The sequence below is a fragment of the Syngnathus acus genome, chromosome 21 (assembly GCF_901709675.1).
Source record: "Syngnathus acus chromosome 21, fSynAcu1.2, whole genome shotgun sequence".
Lineage (NCBI taxonomy): Eukaryota > Metazoa > Chordata > Actinopteri > Syngnathiformes > Syngnathidae > Syngnathus > Syngnathus acus.
In genome coordinates, this window is record NC_051105.1 from 6,966,364 (window position 1) to 6,985,435 (window position 19,072).

The 19,072-nt window shown below is 38.7% G+C and overlaps 3 protein-coding genes across 8 annotated transcripts in view; all 3 read left to right on the plus strand.

Annotated features, from left to right (window-relative positions):
- LOC119115232 overlaps window positions 1-5,030 on the plus strand; it is a 33,713-nt gene extending 28,683 nt beyond the window's left edge. Inside the window, exons 1-6 of one of the 2 annotated variants that reach the window (XM_037239543.1) lie at window positions 514-631; window positions 2,018-2,323; window positions 2,628-2,876; window positions 2,995-3,126; window positions 3,241-3,917; window positions 4,004-5,030. In XM_037239543.1, coding sequence (XP_037095438.1) covers window positions 580-631; window positions 2,018-2,323; window positions 2,628-2,876; window positions 2,995-3,126; window positions 3,241-3,917; window positions 4,004-4,369 — 1,782 coding nt within the window. In that variant the 5' untranslated portion in view covers window positions 514-579 and the 3' untranslated portion in view covers window positions 4,370-5,030. Of the gene's footprint in view, window positions 1-513; window positions 632-2,017; window positions 2,324-2,627; window positions 2,877-2,994; window positions 3,127-3,240; window positions 3,918-4,003 lie in introns of those variants that run through there. The other variant, XM_037239550.1, reaches the window with a different exon arrangement.
- A 643-nt stretch (window positions 5,031-5,673) lies between these two features.
- LOC119115235 lies at window positions 5,674-9,907 on the plus strand. Of its 2 annotated transcripts, XM_037239556.1 has the most exons (6): window positions 5,674-5,769; window positions 6,152-6,220; window positions 7,288-7,578; window positions 7,879-8,121; window positions 8,906-9,217; window positions 9,499-9,903. In XM_037239556.1, the coding sequence occupies exons 1-6, from the start codon at window positions 5,721-5,723 to the stop codon at window positions 9,855-9,857; spliced, it is 1,323 nt and encodes a 440-aa protein (XP_037095451.1). In that variant the 5' UTR covers window positions 5,674-5,720; the 3' UTR covers window positions 9,858-9,903. The 2 variants fall into 2 exon arrangements, with proteins under 2 accessions (XP_037095451.1, XP_037095452.1); XM_037239557.1 differs by lacking the exons at window positions 5,674-5,769; window positions 6,152-6,220 and adding an exon at window positions 6,603-6,989 and having other exon boundaries at window positions 9,499-9,907.
- A 3,949-nt stretch (window positions 9,908-13,856) lies between these two features.
- Window positions 13,857-18,245, plus strand: LOC119115234. Of its 4 annotated transcripts, none has more exons than XM_037239553.1 (7): window positions 13,857-14,363; window positions 15,123-15,413; window positions 15,561-15,809; window positions 15,896-16,006; window positions 16,127-16,180; window positions 16,299-16,439; window positions 16,527-18,245. In XM_037239553.1, exons 1-7 carry the CDS (start codon window positions 14,309-14,311, stop codon window positions 17,009-17,011), a joined length of 1,386 nt encoding a protein of 461 aa, XP_037095448.1. In that variant the 5' UTR covers window positions 13,857-14,308; the 3' UTR covers window positions 17,012-18,245. The 4 variants fall into 4 exon arrangements, with proteins under 4 accessions (XP_037095448.1, XP_037095450.1, XP_037095446.1 ...); XM_037239555.1 differs by having other exon boundaries at window positions 13,859-14,363; window positions 15,896-16,000; XM_037239551.1 differs by having other exon boundaries at window positions 13,861-14,363; window positions 16,293-16,439.
- The last annotated feature ends 827 nt before the right edge of the window (window positions 18,246-19,072 follow it).

Sequence of the window (19,072 nt, forward strand, 5' to 3'; positions counted from 1 at the left end):
AGCGGGGGTTTTATGTACTGAATAATAAAACGACGTCATGAAAAATGAAGATTTCGTCTTTCTGTACCATTATATAGTCTAGTCTTCAGGGAGAGGAGTGAAGCACCAATAATCCTTCCAACTGTGTTCCCTATGCGCTGCAGGGCCTTCCTGTTGTATTCAGTGCAGCTCAATGGTGCCTCAGTAGAATGTGGTCATGATGGCCGGTGGAGCACTTGCTCGCCTGAGTTTCCGCAGGAAATACAGGCGGTGCTGAGCTTTCTTCGCCAGTGATGCAGTGTTGGTTGTCCAGGAGAGGTCTTCACTGATGTGCACCCCCAGTCTTACTTACGGCAAGATTCACTCTCTACCACCCATTTTAAACAAGTAATAATAATAACAATAATAATAATAAAAAATTTGCAACCTAGAACCAGGAAACGTGGAAATGTCCTGTAATTGCAACCGGTCCTACCGGTCTGCATAAACGAAAGCATTGCATTTCAATTTCTGGTTGTTTTGAACACCTGTCAGTGCCAGTCCACAAGGACCAGGTTGAAAGCCTCACCAAAACTCGAAAGCTCAAAATCTTTACCCGCCATGGTTAACCAATATAGTTTGGTTAGTCTTCTTTCCCTTGTCGTCGCTTTGGGTAAGTTCTGTCATTTCTTAATGTTTACCTTTTTTTTACATTATTACTGTAAAACTGCAAATGTTCTCTAAAATCACATATAGATTTTGATCGCTTTGTTGATACTTGGACAACTGAAAAAGTTCTTGTCTCATTTGCGCTGAAAAGAACATGATTGCATACCAGCAGACAGTGAGGTGATTTTGAAATTGGTTATCTTTGCGTGTTAACCAAGCGACCGGAAGTTAGCACACCTCTGTACCCCAAATGCGTAGAGACTCTATTCTCAACAATGATTTAAGATGGTAGGAAATGTAAGTATCGACATTCAACACTTCATTTCAACAAATTTCAACCTAATCCACACCATTCCTCGGAAATCACTATGTACATTCAATGGTGAGCTGTTTTTTAGATCATGCTCATGAGCTACTCATGAGATCCTTGGGGACTGATGTCCTGTTGCCCAAAAATGTGCATTGAAACATTTCTAAAAAGGTAATCTGAAAATCCAGTTTTCGTGTTTTGGCCCCTGTAGCTTGAGGACCCCTGGTCTACTAGTTCACACAAGGCCTTTCTGAAGTATTACATGTTTGAATGCTTGGCTACTAAGATGACAATAATGGAAATATCCTTTAGAAAAAAACAAGAAATGTCCTTTAGTACCAAAGGCTCGGAAAACATGCCCGACCCTTTTGCACATATAAAAGAATTCCATTCCTATTGAAAGTGATTGTGTCTGGAAATTTACCAGTGACATCAATTGTTAAATGAAGGGTAGGTTTTGTTTTTAAACTTTGCTCGCTAGTTTCACGTCAGGTTAATCAGGTTAAGTTAATCGCACGGAATGAATCACAGATATCTATGGATGTATTTATTTAGCAGTTTTGTTTTGAGTAAGTTCTAATAATGCGTAATATTTGCTATTCGTCCCACGCTGGTGTCATATCTATGAAAAAGAAATACTATAACTGGATGACATGAATTTCCCTGCCTGCGCCTTGATCAAATACATTAGACCAACTGCGCTGCAAAATAAACCTTTTATTTTGTCTAAAATTGAATCTACTGTATAAAATCACATTTTCAGATGCACTTGGTGGTGAGGCAAAAACGCCCAATGAGGTCATTGGTGTCTAATGACAGAATCAAGTATCGTAGCTCACACACAAATTTTCCCCTCTTATTAGCAGGCCAACGCAGACCGCAACTTTGACACTCCTGGTGATTAACAATCATGATAGAGAGATAGGAACACTCCCCAAACATAGAAAATGTGCATCTCGTCTCACAGAAGTACTTTTTTTTTTTTATCCCACTTGCATGCACCAGATTTTTTGAGTCTACATTTGTCCTCTTTGCCATCAGTAGTAACTTTCATTTATCTGTCTCTGTCCATCTCTCCAGTTGCCCCTTCCCCAGATTCTGCACAGCATCTGGAATATGTGCTCAAGGGCCAAGAGATAAACTTTCTGCCGTCTATCCCCGGAAAACCCGATCTAGTCGGGTGGATACATGATGGTATAGATGTGGTGTGGTTCGATCTGCTCGAGGAATATGTTTTTCCACCCTATGAGGACAGGATCACTCTGAACCAAGAATCTGCAAGACTCATCATCAAAGATGCCACATATGAAGACAGCGGAAACTATGACTTAAAGTTGATGATAAATGGCCAGCATCATCGTTTAAAGTATAGAATTGAAGTTATAGGTAAGTCTATTTTTCCATCTCTGTGCACAAAATATGCAGCAATTTCTTTCTTTCAATTTTTATTATTGCATGATGATGACCCCAAACATATAGGGGAAGCACAAATTTCATTCAGTATTTTATTTGATTTTGGGCAAGAGGTGACTGACCTTAGGCCGCTTGTCAGTTGATCAGAGGGAACTATCGACAAACACTCATACTCACAATCACACCTATGGACGATTTAGAGTCTTCAATGAACAGCTGACTGTGCTTTCCTTTTACGGTCACATTAAATGTTGCTTCTTTGCTTGTTTGTTTACAGACAAAGTAGACCAACCACACATATCGTGTGTGTTGACCAGCCCAAACAGAGTGTTGCTCGTTTGCTCAACAGACTCCAAACATCCTGATTTATTGGAGTTTAAGTGGAGCGCAAATGGAAAGGAGCATCCAGGACCAAACTTGCAAATAAATGTGAGGGGCAAACATGATGATCGAGTTTATCGTTGTGAGGTGAGCAACCCTCTGACCAAGGAAACGGCCACTTTCACTGCCGGCGACTGCTTCCTGGGTAATCATCATCAATATTCGTGCAACCGGAAGATTCCAACAATGTTTATTTGAATGACATTTTGAACGAATGTATGCTGAGATGTTGGAATATTTAGAATTGTTGTACTTCTGTGCAGATAAGCCATCAGATGGTCCAAATGACATCCGCAAAAGTAAAACAACAGCTTTACTCATTGGCGTCGTCATCATATTGATCATCATCACTGTGATCGTCATTACGGTCGTAGGTTTGCGAAGAAAAGGTAAAGGTGCTTACATGCAAACAGAAAGAAAAAAAACAACACAAAAAAATAATATTCTGGTTTTAAAACATGTTTTCTATTTCACCAAAAAGTGGAAAACCTGTCTTTGGTTTCTTGCAGCACGTTTTGAGAAATTAAAGAGCTGTGTTTTGAGAAGACAAAGTTCTACGTCTGAAAGTATGTTCGAGTCGAAGTTCATTTCCAGTCGACTTGATTATTGTGATTACGCTGACAGATCGGCTTCATCTTTCCTCATAGGACTGCTGCGACCAGACATAAACTTACGACAGAAAGTGAAAGACATCCTAAAACGTCGACTGGACAACATCAAGCGTCCAAACGCTGTATGGCATCTGGATTTATGTGATGCACTGAAGCCGTTCGGCATCACAAATCACGGCTGCATCGATGCAGTTAGCCAACGCATATTTTGGTTAAAGGCAGACAACGCCTCCAACGCTCCTGAAGTCATTGCCAACCACTTCTTAGACACTGTGGAAGATAATGGAGGATGTCCACAATGGCTGCTGGCTGACCCACACCCGGAGAACATGTGCATCAGAAAAGTGCAAGGTTTCTTGCATGGAAAACAGAAAGACTATAATAGAGGGGAACAGAACTACATTGATGAATGTAACACGACCAAGGAGCAGAAGGAGTCATGGTTTCTGATCTTATGTGAGAAGAGCTTTGAGAATTGGACAAAGGTTTTCCAAAATCTCAAAGAAAATGGACTTTTCACAGGGAGTGACATGGACAAGGAGCTCATAAAGTTCTGCTTCCTCAAACCCATCCAGGTAAATGGATGGCTTTACATATCCTGATAGACAATATTGATATTCAATGTGATTTTTTTTTTAATAGAGTTTTTCTCTTCATTTAGGATAAGCTGAATGGGCTTTTAAGAGACTGGAACTCGCAGCCGGCGCCAGAAGCTACAAAACACAAACTCCGGTATGTCTCGAAAAAGATTGTCAACAAGTGCAAGCAGAGGTTTATTCCTGAAGTACAGAAACCCGAAAATGAACCAGTTTATGAGCGCTGCAGGCTTATTATGGCCGAAAATGGATGGAATGAATCAGAGAATGAAGAGGCAGCAGCAGAACTGTTTGGCAAATTAAGAAATGAGTTGCTGAATAAAATACCACAGCAGATGCCGCAAATCACAACAGAACAGGGAAATCAGGAAAAAGAAAAAAAAAGTAAAACAAAACAGACGACTAGTCCAGTTACGGTAATAAAAGTGTAGCTATTTTAATTCACTTGTTTTGCCTATTGTGCATGAGGTTCTACATGAAGCTAGTCTTCTATGATATATAGTAACAGGTGGGAGGTATCATGCTAACTAATGAATAAGTTTTGAACAAATTATATATGAAATTTGATACATTCCCTGCACCATCCTGATGATCTCTGAAGGCATGAAAATTACTGGATAAAGATTCATTTGACATTATTTGGAGGGACAAGAAAATAGGTCACCATGAAGGCAAAGCAGTCTTGGGCAATTATTAAAGTATGAGAGCAGCAAAAGACTTCTTTGGAAATTGCTGCTCGAGTTCCTTCTGGTGAGGTGCAGGATGCTGCAGTATTTTCTTATTTTCTTTCTGTTAAATAAATATGAAGCATTTTGTATTTGCATGTACATTTATTTCATCGTCACTAAATGTTAGTTTTAGGACTGACATGTTCTGCAGCTGATGATGTTAAAAATAACCACAGGAAAAAATAGTCTAATTTCTACTTGGTGGTGTTACCGTACAAAGGCGCGAGTTGGATTTGTGTGTACAATGTATGTATTTTATGAGGTAACACTGTTGCCGTCTGGTCCAAAAGCAGCTTGAAACGTAAATAATTATACTGGTAATGGCCGGGATTATGAAAAAAAAAATAAAAGAACACCTCGAGAATGTTGTGTGACTCCTTTTCCTGGTCTTTGCCGATCTGTCTTCATTGGAAGGAGCCCAAGCCTGCTCTGCTGGCTGAAATGCACCTGTTTTGTTGTTTGCAAGCTTGACTCTCATAAGGCAAAAAGAAAAGCAGTTGTAAACTTCCTATTGTAAACATTAAGACACAAAACGATGTCAAGCGGAATAAACATGCTATTGACACATATTTAAATCATCTACTGTCTTTTGAAAATGATCTCCTTCCGCTCATGTTTTGAAAATCTAAGCTCAGGCACCAGCGAGAAATTCTTTCACTTTCAAACCACACCCTCGCTCGTTTGCTGTCACACTGTCAGTGGAGCAACACGTCATTTGTATCACATACTTTAAGAGGGACAAGAGCTGATCGGTGATTCGCTTTTGAATATTCTAAGATGGTCTACCAACATGCTACGATCGATTATCATCAAAATGTGTTCAAATATGTTTCATGGGCCATATTACATTGTATTTGGGGTATTTCTCTGGGCTAATCAAAAAACCATCTCAGTTGTTGATAAGTTGATCCAGTTTGGCCACTTGCACACAATGGCTGGCTAATCATTACGTCAGGGGTGTGGATTGTGCACCGTTAAAATAATAAAGACATAAAGACTTGCACTTTACCCTGATAAACAAGAAGCAAAGGTTTAGTTTCACATCTACTACTGGATGGTGCCAGTCGTCCTGTTGCTTTATTCATTGGGTCATGTTGCTCTCGGTAAGTTCGGTCTATAGTTATTTTTCTTATTTGTTTAATTACAACTCCTGTGGAAGTCAATGTTCTTTATAGAATGTCCAGTGTGTTATGGTTTTACTGTAAGCGGGTGATTCTAAAATGGTGTCCTCCTTCATGAATAACTTCCTGTTGTGTTGTTGAAAGTCAATGTCGAGAATTAGGTCCCACGGGGCAAAGAACCATCATGTTGTAGAAACAATTTTGTGATCTTGGTCAGGAATGAGCATCTCAATTAAGAGTTGCCATAGAAAATGCAATAATGAGACCCAAGATGGGCCTCACATCTTTTTTTGTGTGTTCATCAATGGAAACAAGTTCAACACTTGGGTGTTGAGGACATGAACACCTTGTGTACTCATTCCAGGTATAAGTTTATTGGGCGCAATGAATCACAGATATCTATGGATGTTCTTATTCAGCAGTTTCGTTTCAGGTAAGTTCTCTTATTTCTCAATGTTTTCTACTTGAATGAAAGCTTTTGCGGTGTTAATATTCTTAACATTGTCTAAAATGGACAGTTTAAGCGGGTGTTTCTAAAATTGAGCCTAAAATAGTGACGGGATGCTTTATCAAAATTATGATGACTGAATAAGACTGAATGAAAAGAATTTGCCTGCCTGCGCCGACGATCAAATACAAAAACATTACATTAGACCACCTCCGCTGCAAAATAGACCCTGCAGTTTCACCAATTTCTTTGCTTTTATTTAATTGATTTCATAGGAATGATGAATGGCAAAATGTATTTTTAGCCACTGTCATGCTCGTCCCCTTCTGGGGCCACAGCACGCTCCCCTCTCATAGCTCGTATAGCACCTTGTATTTATTCATTTTATATTTTAAAAGTTGAATTTCTTAAGTGTACCAAACATTTAGGAAAATAACTGTTTGGGGGCTGCAAGGAGCTCGTAACATCGGAGTACAACCGTAAATCCCCCCCAAATCTATAATAAAAATAATAATAGTAATAATAATATCAGAGTCAACTCTACTTTCACTTATATTGGGGACGTTTTGAAACGTAATCCCCACAATAGTCAAAGGAACACTGTATACATAAAGAAAGAAACAAAACTACAGTTATTATCTTAATACAAACGCATTTTTCCACCAAGAAATGAAACTATGTCTCTGGTTTCGTGCTGAATCTTTTGAAAATACAGAAAAAAGGATTCCAAGAAGTCCATGTAACACGCCTGACGGTATGATCTGTCAACACTTGTAGAGTTAAAAGCAATGACTGCATCCATTCAAGTAGCAATAAAGTTCATTTCCAGTCGAGTTGATGATTGTAACACTTTTCTGATGGAAATCCCTCGAAAGAGCATCAAAAAGCTGCAGCTCAGGTTCACTGCTTAGATTCAATTACCAAATGATCAATACACCCTTTGCAAAATAAGATATAAATACTAGTTGTTGTTATTTTACTATCCTGCAACTGGCTGGTCGTTTCACGGGAGGAATCCATTAATGCCTGTCTGTCTCTGTCTTTCCATCCAGCATCCCTGGATCTGAAGTATGTACTCAAGGGACAAGAGATCAACTTTAAGCCATCCATCAACGAAAAACCTGATCAAATTTTCTGGTTATTTCATGATGCCCGAGGTGTGGTATTATTTAACGACCAGGGTGAATTAAAGTTTCCCTCATACGAGGACAGGATCATTCTGAATCATAGTACTGCAGAACTCACCATCAACAACGCCAAATATGAAGACAGCGGAAGTTATATCTTAAGGTGGAACATAAACAACGAGGATTATCGCTTAAAGTACCCAGTTGAGGTTATAGGTAAGTAAATCTTAGCATTCATAATCGGTTGATAGTTACTGTGAATTGTTACTTTTTTCCTTACATTTTGTGTATTCTGGCCAACACCTTTTAAGTTGGGGACTTTAAGTGGCCAGGTAGTGGACTAGCATTTCATCCCCAAACTAGTTTTAACGTCCTTTTGTCCACAGTCACGCACAACTTGAAATGTGACCTTTGGTTCATAATTTTGTCTTGGATGAACTAGCGCTGTGTCAGTTTTACTAAACTTTACATTTGTATGTGTAGCTCATAAGTTTTACATGATGTGTTTGTTTGCAGACAAAGTAACCAAACCCAACATATCCTGTGAAATGGTCAACCAAAAGCAGGCATTCCTTGAGTGCTTAACAGAGGGCAAAAGTGATCCTTTGTTAAAATTTAAGTGGCGCTCACAGGGAAACGAGCAAAATGGCCCAATTTTGAAAATAACTCTCAGCGATAAACAAGATGTTTATCACTGTGATGTGAGCAACCCCCTGACCAATGAAACTGCGTCATTCCTCGCCAAGGACTGCTTCCTTAGTAAGTATGATCAACATGAATGCAACTAGAATGATCAAGCAGTGTTTGGATTGAATTGGAATGATATTTTGACATTACCGTGAACTGCTATGGATTTTTGTTTTCTGTGCAGACAACATACCGAAAGTTGAAATTCCCAACTCTACTGATATGACATCACTAATAGTAACTGGCATTATGGGCATTGTGTTGGGCTTCTTTCTAGGATACATTGTTCGCAGAAAATTTCAATGAACCCTTTTGCGGTAATCCTAACATTGTCTAAAATGGACAGTTTAAGTGGGTGTTTCTAAACTTGAGCCTAAAATAGTGACGGAATGCTTTATCAAAATTATGATGACTGAATAAGACTGGATGACAAGAATTTGCCTGCTTGCGCCTACGATCAAACACAAAAACATTACATTAGACCACCTCCGCTGCAAAATAGACCTACCCTTATCCCGTCTATAATGTAATCCACTATATGAAACCAAATTTCCAGATGCACTTGGCGGTGAGGTAAAAATGCCCAGTGAGGTCATGCGTGCTTAACGACAGAAATAAGTATCGTAGCTCACACACGAATCGCTCACATTAGCATGCCCTTGCAGACCGCAACTTTGAGACTAATTAAGGATCATGATAGAGAGATAGGAGAACGCCACAAACATAGAAAATGTACATCTCTCCTCACCTCACAGAAGACCTTTTTTATTCATCACAATTGCATGTATCAGTTTTATTTTTAGTCAACATTGCTCCTCTTAACTTTCGTTCTGTCTGTCTCTGTCCATCTCTCCAGTTGCCCGTTCCCCAGATTCTGCACGGCATCTGGAATATGTGCTCAAGGGCCAAGAGATAACCCTTCTGCCGTCTATCCCCGGAAAACCCGATCTAGTCAGGTGGATACATGATGGTATAGATCTAGTGTGGTTCGATCCGCAGACAGGCAAAGAAGAAGTTTCTCCTTCCTACAAGGACAGGATCACTCTGGAGCAAGAATCTGCAAGGCTCACCATCAAAGATGCCACATATGAAGACAGCGGAAACTATGACTTAAAGTGGATGATAAATGACCAGCATCATCCTTTAAAATACAGAATTGAGGTTATAGGTAAGTCTATTTTTCCATCTCTGTGCACTAAATATGCAACCATTTCTTTCTTTCAATTTCTTTCATTATTGTGTGATGATGACCCCAATATAAGGGAAGCTCGAATTGCATGGGCTTGAGCCTACTTAAGCTGACTTGTCAGTTGATCAGAGGGAACTATCGCCAAACATTCATACTCACAATCACACCTATGGATGATTTTAGAGTCTTCAATGAACAGCTGACAGTGCTTTCCTTTTACGGTCACATTAAATGTTGCTCCTTTGCTTGTTTATTTAAAGACAAAGTAGACCAACCACACATATCGTGTGTATTGACCAGCCCAAACAGAGTGTTACTCATTTGCTCAACAGACTCCAAACATACTCATTTATTGGAGTTTAAGTGGCGCTCAGATGCAAAGGAGCATCCAGGCCCAAACTTGCAAATAAATGTGAGAGGGAAACATGATGATCGAGTTTATCGTTGTGATGTGAGCAACCCTCTGACCAAGGAAATGGCCAATATCACTGCTGGCGACTGCTTCCTGGGTAATCATCATCAATATTCATGCAACTGGAAGATTACAACGATTTTTGACAAGCCATCAGGTGGTCCAAATGACACCCATGAAGGCAAAATAAGAGTTTTACTAATTTAAAATTTAAAGACGCATATAAAGTGTTACCCCGCTATAATTGCGCTTCACCTTTCGTGGCTCTGCTGTTTCACCAATTTGCATTCATATTTGGTTGATAGTTACTGTGAATTGTTACTTTTCTTTCTTTACATTTTGAGTATTCTGGCCAACACTTTTTAAGTTGGAGACTTTTGATGCCTTGCTCAAGGGTACATCAATTGTGGCCAGGGAGCAGACTAACATTTCATCCCCACACTAGTTTGAACATCCCTTTGTCCACAGTCATGCACGACTTAAAATTTGACCTTTGGGTCACAATTTTGTCTTGGATGAACTAGCGCTGTGTCAGTTTTACTAAACTTTACATTTGTATGTGTACCTCATAAGTTTTACATGATGTGTTTGTCACCAAACCCAACATATCTTGTAAAATGGTCGACCAAAACCAGGCAGTCCTTGAGTGCTTAACAGAGGGCAAAGGTGGTCCTTTGTTAAAATTTAAGTGGCGCTCACAGGGAACCGAGCAAACGGGTCCAATTTTGAAAATAAATCTCAGCGATGAACAAGATGTTTATCACTGTGATGTGAGCAACCCCCTGACCAATGAAACGGCGTCATTCCTCGCTAAGGACTGCTTCCGTAGTAAGTATGATCAACATGAATGCAAATGGAATGGTCAAGCAGTGTTTGGATTGATCTTGAATGATATTTTGACATAGTTGTACTAGGTTCATCTTGTTTTTTCTTTTTCAATTACTTCACTGGTTCTTCTATATCAAACAATTTTCTTAGGTTCATTTACCTGACATGTTTCGGCGGGTTCTTCCGCCTTCATCAGAGTGATATTTTGACATTACCGTAAACTGCAATGGAAATGTACTTTTTGTTTTCGGCGCAGACAACATACCGAAAGCTGAAATTCCCAACTCTACTGATTGGATAAACCTAATCTTTGGAGCCGTTGGGTGCCTTGTAATCATTCTACCATACATTGTTTACAGTAATTTCCGATGTTCAGGTAAAGAAAACATGACACATAAAGGCACAAGCCACAGCAATGTTGACTAGTATTTCAAATGATCATAGTACAATTTACTGCCTTTTACCTTTCATAAAAATATACTCAAAATTTCTCTCATTTTTGCAGAACGTTTGAAAAATATACCAGCAAAATGTTTTGAAAGACAAGAAACAGAGGTATGTTTCACCTGTCTTGATTGTAAAGCTGCATTCTAACATGTGGGACTCCAGACTCCTAATTCCATCAAAGTGTTCTTTCTCTATACTTTTTTTTAATTTCTTGTGTTGCGGTTTTAGGTCGCAAGTCCCAGTGCGCCCAAAGAAATGATACCCTTAGTGACACTCAGCACCAATCAGAAGAGAAAACGAAACCTTGGCTCAGGTGCTCTAAACTGTAATTTAATGAAACGCCACACAATATAACACAATATAACAATGTATACACCTTTGATGTCCCTTCGATGTCTATTGAATGGAAATAATGTATAAACCTTTGATGTCTATTGTATGCAAATGACAATGTATAAACCTTTGATGTCTATTGTACGCAAATAATGTATAGACCTTTGACGTCTATTGTATGCAAATGTCTATTGTATGCAAATGTATAAACTTTGATGTCTATTGTATGGAAATGTATATGCTAATGAGTTAGGCGCCAAGAAGGTGGACCGTCATACTCGACTACGAGTGACCGCCGATGATGATGATGATGCAAATAATGTATAAACCTTTGATGTCTATTGTATGCAAATGACAATGTATAAACCTTTGATGTCTATTGTACGCAAATAATGTATAGACCTTTGATGTCTATTGTATGCAAATGTCTATTGTATGCAAATGTATAAACTTTGATGTCTATTGTATGGAAATGTATATGCTAATGAGTTAGGCGCCAAGATGGCGCCGTCTCGACTGGCGCCATCTTTGGCTGACGCCATTTTGGTTTGCTGGCGCCATTTTGGATGGGGACTTGTATGGGGCCTGTATTATAGCAGCCGGATGTTGGTGTATCTAATTTGACATTCAACGGATGTTGGTGTATCTAATTTGACATTCAATAGTTAGTGGGTTCTGTCCAATAGTTTGAGTTTACGTTTTACTGTTCCGTGTTGCTTCCGTTGTGTTTTGTAAAAAATAAATATAATGGGTCATTCTAACATCACGTCAGCGGAGTCAGATTTTCTAACAAACATTGATGAAATAGATTTGCAACCATTTTTGTGAAACAAACCAAAGAAGTGATACATCTGAGCTAGATTTGCTATCAACTAATGCGTCTAGGAGTCAAGGGGGGAGTTTTGTTGAAAAAAAGGCATTTGAAGGAGATAGGCATACAATTTGACATACAATAGCTTGTGGGGCCTCCGATAGTTGAGTAAGGAGAGTCAACATTTATTGGCTCCGAGTTGTCTGTGTAACTTTGTTGAAAAAGGCATCTGAAGGAGAAAGGCAATGGGGATCTAGCAAGGATGAGATGATGAATGAAAGCTAAATACAGATGGTGTCTTTAGCCTCATTGCTTACCGGTGTGCTTAATCCACAGGCGAGGACTAGTGATGAACACCTCTCCCAGACACGAGAACTCAATAGTTAATAAAGACTACGACTTTTAACAGTGAGAACGTGAGGGGGTCGGGGCCAAGCAAAGAAATGAAGCGAAATTCCAGAATGCTGTGGAAACTGTCCAGAACTGGGTGACTCCATACTCTTAGAAAGCTAAATATGTGACCTACTATCAATCTCAAAAACCTATCTCCTATAATTCACATGTGCAATATAAGATATAATATTTATATTTATTCGCTTTTTTGTTTTTTTAAACACCTTTTTTGTATTTTGAAACACTTTTGTAAATTTTTTTAAAGTCAAACTTACTTGCAGAAGCATTCTGATTTATTTAAATAAATAAGAAAATAAATATGAGTAAATATATTGTTTATATTATATTATATTGTAAATAAGTTTTGGATATTTTCTGGTAGTTGTTTTGATTTTGCCTTATACATGATGATTGTTGTTTGAGAAGATACTATGTCAGTGCACTTCAATGGTTTGGACTGTATCTAAAGTGGATTTTTGTGTTCAAATAGTTGACTTTATGAATAGTCCTTGTTGCTCTTTTCTGCAGGATGATAATTGGCTGTTGTAAAGTTTTGTAAGTATTTCCCCAAACCTCAGCACAGTAATACAAATATGGTATGACAAGTGAACAATAAAGTGTCCGAAGTGAATGATAATCCAGTAGTTGTTTTGCTTTGTATATGACTGCAATGCTTCTTGAAATTTTGGACTGTACGTATTTGATGTGTGGTTTCCAACTCAGCCTGTCATCTATTGTAACCCCAAGAATTTTGTTTTCTTGCACCCTTTCAATTTCACTCCCATCTATTTCTATTTGTACCTTTATGTTCACTGTGCCTTTGCCAAATAACATTAACTTGGTCTTACATACATTTAATGATAATTTGTTGTAGCATAAACATAGTGTCCAGTGCAATATTTTAATGTCTCTATATAATGTCTCTATATACATTTTTATGTGTACGGTTTGCTGTAAATTGTGAATGAAAAATAAACAGCTTAAACAAACTCTTATTGGTTGAACTGTGTGAGTGAGAATGAGAGAAACTGCTAATTAATGTTTTTATTATTATTATTATTATTATTATTATTATTTGATTTCATTTTTTGGTGTGTTTAAATAATAATCACAAAGGTATCCCACTTCAATCGGTCCGGTTTGAACAACTACACACAGTAAAAAAATTACATATTAGTACATTAGGCACAATTATTCATAAAAAAAAAAGACAAAGTTAGGCACAATTGCATAAAAAAGAAAAAGAAAAATGACTGGAAGTTTACACGGTGCGTGTTGATAGTTTGTTCATCGTGGCACCATTAATTGAATTATGGGAAAATAGGCATTAACAATGAAACGGTGAGTACTTTTACTTGATTTTTGTTTTATTCAACTATTTATACTCTTTCAAATTGACAAGTACGTTTCTGCTGTTTGTGGAAATGCCATTCAAAATATCCCAAACTAGTGGTATTCTGTTATCAGTAGGGGGCAGTAGTTATCTGCCTATTGACATGAAGATAAGCCTAACGTGTGTATATTAATAGGCTTTAAGAAATTATTAAACGAAGCAAAAATAGTATCCATTTCTTGATTTCCTTTATATACCACACCCGTGTCTCATATTTGACGTTTTTCAGTTATTAACATTCCGATGGGTGCTCTTATTGTGAAAATCGACTGCGCCTGAATTCAGGTGTCCTATTACCTGGGCTGCACAACTCGGGGGGAAAAAATACACCTTAGCGTTTTTTTAACACACGCTTAATGGTTTTGATTGCGCCTACAAAGAAAAAAACAACAAACATCGAGTTACAATGGAATAGTTTTGAGGGAACGGTGAAAGTTCATTTTGTGTTTACTCATGGACCACAAACGCCTCCTGGTTTATTTTTTTTTCACGAGTGCTTACAGTTTCGGTAAGTTCCGTCGTGATTTGTGATAATCAAATAGAAAAATATAACAGGTTAGTATTGCATTAGCTATGTAGTGTGTCGAATTTTTGTTGAGTGTGCAAACAATTGTTTTTACTGTCAGGTGTTTGCAAAATGTTGTCTTCCTCTATTAATATGTAATACGTGGGGTCCAAAGTAATAGTACACAAGTTCATTACCACTGTTTATGACAGTATCAAGGCTTCACAGCTCAAACTTGACCATACCGTTTTAAATAAAGAATCGGGCAAAGGTACACTATAAACATTAGATATCGTCAGCTTCCTCAAATATTGGCATTAGTTATATTTGACATTAGTTATATTTGGGGGGGGGAAATGCACGACACCTCTGCTAAATCCTTAGTTAAACAGATCATTAAATCCTACCCTGAAATGAAATTATTAAAAGATTTAGGTTGATTTTTTGTTGTTGGGTGTTTTCTGTAAATTAATAGGATTTATGGATGCGTGGGTGAAAAAAAACTGATGTGATGTAAAGTTGTATGAATAGAAAGTGGTTGGAAAGAAAATTAGTCATTTTAAGCAATGATAGCATGATATAAACATGCACTAATAAAAACAAGTGTGGTGGGAGTAGGGGAGAAAGGATGAAAAGTAGATTTAAATAAAGAAAGGAAGAAAGCGGTCATGAAGAAATAGATGCCATGTAAATGTGATAAAAGATTTTTCACGAGTGTACATATTTTTATCCTGGTATTTATTTCCTCCCCTCTTCTCACAGTTTGTGCACAAATTACAAATTATGCACTACAAGGTGAAACGATCAACTTGGTGCCATCCATTTTCGGACAACCTGATGGAATTCTCTGGATACACAACAGCAAGAAAGTGGTTTTGTTTAACGGCATGGAGGAGTTTGTGTTCCCTCCCTACGAGAACAGGCTCACTCTGGACTGGGCCTCTGCAGAACTCACAATCAAAGACGTCTCGTACGAAGACAGTGGAGACTATGAACTGGAAGTCGACATATACAAGGAGGTGTATCGTTCAAATTATAAATGGCAAGTTATAGGTCAGTATGCGCATTTTAACACAAATATTGAGCACTTGCATTCCATCTTGATGAATAAATAGTTTGTATTAGAGTTGATCAACAGAATAATAAGTCTGCTTTGCAGTGAGTATTAATTCACTAAACACGGTATGCATTTGTTCCCAGACAAAGTAACCAAACCAAGCATATCCTGCGAAATGGCCGACGCAAACCTGGCGACGCTTGTGTGCTCAACTGATTCCAAATATCCCCGCTTAGTCGAATTTAAGTGGAGCTCAGGTGGAAAAAAGCAGCCGGGTCCCAATTTGACAATAACCCTCGAGGATGAACACGATGATCGAGTTTACCGTTGTGACGTGAGCAACCCTCTGACCAATGAAACGGCCACGTTTGCTGCCAAGAACTGCTTCCTAGGTGATTATGACCCAATTGTGAAATTGAAATATTCACACGGTGTTCGAACATCATTTGAGTTCTACCATGTTTGTATTTCTGTGCAGACCAAAAATCTTCTGCTCGACTTGCCATCATCCTACCCGTCATTTTTGCTGTCCTCTTCATTTTACTCATCATGTTGGCCTGTGTATTCCGCAGAAAACTTCGAGGTACAGGTAGAAAAAAAAAACGGAATCTGACATACTATCTCATGAGAAAACTTGTATATTCAAATTACAACCTTAGCGTACATTTCTGTAGCGACAGAGTGGTAATTTTTTTTTATGTTCTTTCAGCATGTTTTGAAAATACAAAGAAAGGGGTTTTTGAAAGACGGACTACAACGGAAGGTATGACTGAACTGTTCTAACTTGTTTTTATTATAGTGAGTGACTTAAGGTCACATTCTAATCGGCTGTTGTTTCGATTCACATCCGTTAAAGTTAATGTTGTCCGTACAAGTTTCAGGGTCCAGTCAAGGCGACGAGACCATGTACTTCCTGGGGGGCTCACCTACGCTTCCATCCAATCAGAGGCTGCGTGCTTTTCTTCCAAGTGAGTGGATTGATTCTGCTTCTGGCAACGAAGACAAGCACGACGCAATTAATGGTAAAGATGATTATGCTCTGTTTTACGGTCCATCTTGTTTTTGTGTTTTAATCTGCTATTAATTTGGAGGATTTGGATTTTTTTCAGGGTCTAACAAGGAGATCACTGGGGATGAAGGGGTGGAGTCTGATGCGGCCACTGCCATCACCATTTCCTCCAATCCACCTCATGCCCCGTTGACCTCTTCTGACCCGAACACTACGACTGAACATGAAGAGAACTCATCTCAGGAAGTCTCGGGTGACGTTTCAGTGGAAATCATGAGTGAAGTTGACTCACCTGGAGTTGATAAGCACTCCACCACCTCAAGGGAGGAGATAGATTCACAAGAAGAAAAAGAAGATGATGATGGGCAGGAGCCATTTTCAGCCATTGCACAAGGAGAGTCGACGAGTGGCGGTGAGGACCAACGGGACTCGAGCACATCGGCCTCTGAGGACGAAACGCAGTCAGATAGTGAAGATGATGAGACCATTGCAGATGAGGAACAGAGTGAGACTGAACCACAACAATCTCTGACTGAGACACCACACCATAGAAACACAAATACAACTGAAACGCAGGGCTCATAACCTGTTTTTAAGCAAGTTTGTGGTTGTAAAATTGGAAAAAAAAAACATCATCTAAATGAACTGACTGTCTAATATTAATGTAGAGATGATCACACTAACAAATGCAATATAATTAAGATTTATATACAATTTAACATACTCAATAATTCAGACTGCCTCATTGGACTGATGTTAAATAGCTGCGTAAAATGTGCTAACATTAAAAAAAATATGTTTGAATACCAACGTTTTTAAATTGTAAATACTTATTTTTCTACAAAATATTTGCCAAGTGGAAGTAATGTTTTGTCATTGACCAGCCAGGACCTGACACTTGGGCTGCATCAGATACTGTACATTTAAATTTTAGAGGGAAAGTCAAACATTTTCTTTATAATATGTTCTGGACAACCCCACTAGTTTACACAGTGTTGTGATTTGAATTGTGTTTGTGGAATATGAATTAAGCAGGGACATCCAAATGTGGGCGACCATTTTGGCTTGTATTAACACTGTCGACTGAAAATGACATTATCGTGCCTTTGGGCTCAGGTGACAACCACCACGCCTCTCTTGGTTTCTGGGTTTAGTCATGTGACATTTGCACGCTGACCCCTGAGTATAACGGTGGTGGCTCGGTCGTGGATTACTAATAAAAGAAAACCGAGACTGAAATCAGAGGCTCAATACTTTATAAATAATAATTTTTAAAACGGTTCAATCCATTTTGTGTCCAGTGAGCATTCTGGCAACAATGATGTTTTCCTGAATTTGTGTGTTTCGACATTGTCATTGATTAACCACAGTATGTTTTTTGTTTGGAGAATGACCGTTGCTCATAAAATTCATCTTAGTGAGCACACATTTTCCGAGTTTTAAGCCTGCTACATTAAAAATATACATATATATATACTTATATCGGTGTACTGAATGAGTACTCTGCTTTCTGAGAGCCAACAATCTTCCAATAGAGCCAACAAGTGTAATTACAAAATTGTATCAATAGGGGGCAATCTTTATCAACTTCAAGTTATAAACAAGTCCGAGTTAAAGAACATTGCTAGATAAGTTGCCTGTAAGAGTGTGATATCTAGTCAGCATTGCTATAGAGCACCCTGGCTCACAGTAGTTGGTGCCACTGACATGTTTCATCATGTCCAAAGGGAGGTTACCTCCTCTTCTCAACTGTAAGTGCAAGTCAGATCAACAATGTAATCTGTATTTGTAAATAAAGAAGCAATTGGGTTGCACACACTGCTGTCTGACAAGCCTCTACAGATTCTTCAAGACAGGCCCGCCCCGTGTGGGAAAAGTCACGCATGATTAGCTTAACCTTTGAGTCACCGAGGAGTCTGTGATCTGCTACCAGCTGACCTGAGGGATCAGGGCACAAGCGCACAATGAAGACTATCATGTTTCCGTGGTCAAAACAAATACCACGGTGGTATTAGATTGAATTTGTTGTGGCTCTTCAGTTAAGAGTCACAATGTGGTTCCACTGAGACCCAGCAGGAAGGTTGGGACTGATTCCATCAGCAGAACTTTTCTTTGTCCCAATATATCGTCACTGTCTGGTGACATTGGTGTACAGTACACTATAAGAACTTCAAAATATTGTTATGAGTCTGCGCCCTGAGATTGGCCTGGCAACCAGTTCAGGATGTACCCCGCCGAGACTGCTGGGATAGGCTGCAGCACGCCCGCAACCCTCGTGAGGATAAGCGGTTCGGAAAATGGATGGATGGATGTTACGACGAAGTACGTGTACATTTAATAATGGCTTCCTACAGTATACACTTGTGGGCCATACATGGTCCTCTCTTATAAACTTAAAGTACCATACACCTTTCATCTCTAAATGTCATCATTGAAACACGTCACTCAATATTAATATTCGGTTTATTAAAGTCAAGTGAGGGCGACTGGCTATTGTCCTTAAAATAAAAGGAATAAGTGAGGTATGTGGGGCAAGCAATTCTTAGGCCACACCACAGTAAGCTAACAGTAGTTTATACTTGCTATACTTACTTAGACTTATTTGCTAGTTTATACTTGCATGCTAACTGACAATTCATGGGTTCA

Coding starts and splice junctions, on each gene's coding strand:
- LOC119115235 (XM_037239556.1), top strand. CDS start 5,721: ATGGTGCCAGTCGTCCTGTTGCTTTATTCATTGGGTCATGTTGCTCTC. Junction 8,122..8,905: donor CGCCAAGGACTGCTTCCTTA/GTAAGTATGATC, acceptor CCATCTCTCCAG/TTGCCCGTTCCCCAGATTCT. Junction 9,218..9,498: donor ATACAGAATTGAGGTTATAG/GTAAGTCTATTT, acceptor GTTTATTTAAAG/ACAAAGTAGACCAACCACAC.
- LOC119115234 (XM_037239551.1), top strand. CDS start 14,309: ATGGACCACAAACGCCTCCTGGTTTATTTTTTTTTCACGAGTGCTTAC. Junction 14,364..15,122: donor CACGAGTGCTTACAGTTTCG/GTAAGTTCCGTC, acceptor CTCTTCTCACAG/TTTGTGCACAAATTACAAAT. Junction 15,810..15,895: donor TGCCAAGAACTGCTTCCTAG/GTGATTATGACC, acceptor ATTTCTGTGCAG/ACCAAAAATCTTCTGCTCGA.